Source organism: Fonticula alba (assembly GCF_000388065.1).
Source record: "Fonticula alba strain ATCC 38817 unplaced genomic scaffold supercont2.5, whole genome shotgun sequence".
NCBI classification, from domain to species: Eukaryota; order Rotosphaerida; family Fonticulaceae; genus Fonticula; species Fonticula alba.
Genome location: NW_009242975.1, coordinates 37,633 through 39,263, shown reverse-complemented (window position 1 = coordinate 39,263; position 1,631 = coordinate 37,633). Strand labels below are relative to the sequence as shown.

The following is a 1,631-nucleotide window of genomic DNA, read 5'->3' as shown; positions in this document are numbered from 1 at the left end:
TAGACACTCGCTTGGGTCCCGGCGCCGAGGGTCTCGTCCAGCGGCCGGAAGTCCGTGTCCACGCCCACCAGGATGGCCCCGGGCAGGGCCAGCTCCACGATGGTGTTCAGCATGGTGGCGTCCTCGGCGTCCAGGTCCTTCGGGGCGGCGGGCCCGGCCTTGGTGCGCCGGCGGACGCAGAACAACACCAGGAGGATCAGCAGGATCAGCAGCAGCAGCAGGCCCACGGCCAAGCCCACGGCCAGGCCGATGCGCGACGACCGCGGCCCGGAGGCATCCAGGCAGTCGGCCTTCTCCGGGCCGAGGCAAGCCTTGCATTCGGCATGGCAGCCGGCACACGCCCATGGGGAGGCCTCCTGATCGGGGAAGGTGCCGGCCGGGCACTCGGCCACGCAGGACGCCCCGCCGAGCAGGAAGAGCCCGGGCTCGCAGGCCGCACAGCCGAGCACCTCCGGGCAGGCAAGTGACCCGGCCGGGTCGAGGGTGCACCCGGGCTGTGTGGCCGCCGCCTCGCAGCGCTCGCACCCGCCGGAGCACACCAGGCACACGCCCTCGAATGGGGCCGACCGCGCCGGGCAGGCGGACAGGCACGTGCCGGTGGCCGCGTCCAGCACCCCGCCGAGGCAGCCGGTGCACCGGTCGGCAGACTCGAAGCAGCTCCGGCAGCTGGGCCCACAGGGCTGACAAACGGCATCCCCGGGCGCCCCGTACTCGCCCTCCGGACAGGCCAGCACGCAGGCCCCATCGGCGAGGAAGCGCCCGGCCGCGCAGCCAGTGCAAAGGGGCTTGCAGGCCGGGCCGTCCGCCATGCACGCGGTGCAGTGCTCCGGGCAAGATCGGAAGAGCACACGTGCGAGGAAGCGCCCGGCCGCGCAGCCAGTGCAAAGGGGCTTGCAGGCCGGGCCGTCCGCCATGCACGCGGTGCAGTGCTCCGGGCAGGCCACGCATTCCCCGGCGCCGGGGCAGCCCATCCAGCCGCCCGGGCAGGAGGTGCCGCAGGAGCCGCCCGGCTGAAGCAGCTCCCCGGGCTTGCAGCTTGTGCACGCCCCGGGGCCCTCGCACGTCCGGCAGGCCGCGTCGCAGGCATGGCACACGTTGTCCTCGGAAAAGTGGCCCGCCGGGCAGGAGGGCACACAGATGCCCTCCATCAAGGACCGGTCCCCGGTGCAGGCCGTGCACTGATCCAGCTCCGGCCCGGTGCACGCGGCGCAGGACAAGCTGCAGGGAACACAGGCTTCCTCCCTCTGGAAGGTGCCTGGGGGACAATCCGAGTAGCAGTGGTTGCCCACCAGGAGCGGGGTGCTCGCCTCGCACGTCAGGCAGTGCTCCGGCCCCGGGCCGTAGCACGTCGCGCAGCTGCCATGGCACGTGGGGCACAGCCCGCCCAGGGGCGAGCTCCCGGCCGGGCACGCGGCTACGCAGTCCGGGCTGGCCAGCAGCCAGCCCCGCTCGCATAGAGTGCAGGTGTCCGGCTGACCGGGGCAGCTGGAACAGTGCTCCCCGCAGGGGCTGCACCCGGCGCCCGAGGCATTGTAGCCCACCGGGCAGGCCGGCACGCAGCGCATGGGCGACGCCCCGGCCGGCAGGGCCAGCAGATCACCCGGGCAGGCCGGCAGGCACTCGGTGCTCCG

At 73.9% G+C, this 1,631-nt stretch overlaps 1 protein-coding gene across 1 annotated transcript in view; it reads right to left on the bottom strand.

Moving 5' to 3' along the window:
• H696_03227 (hypothetical protein) overlaps nt 1-1,565 on the bottom strand; it is a gene marked incomplete at both ends in the record, with an annotated part of 11,673 nt that extends 10,108 nt beyond the window's left edge. The window contains one exon of the mRNA XM_009497113.1: nt 6-1,565. Within this exon, the coding sequence (XP_009495388.1) occupies nt 6-1,565 (1,560 nt within the window). The remainder of the gene's footprint in view (nt 1-5) is intronic.
• Between the last annotated feature and the right edge of the window lie 66 nt (nt 1,566-1,631).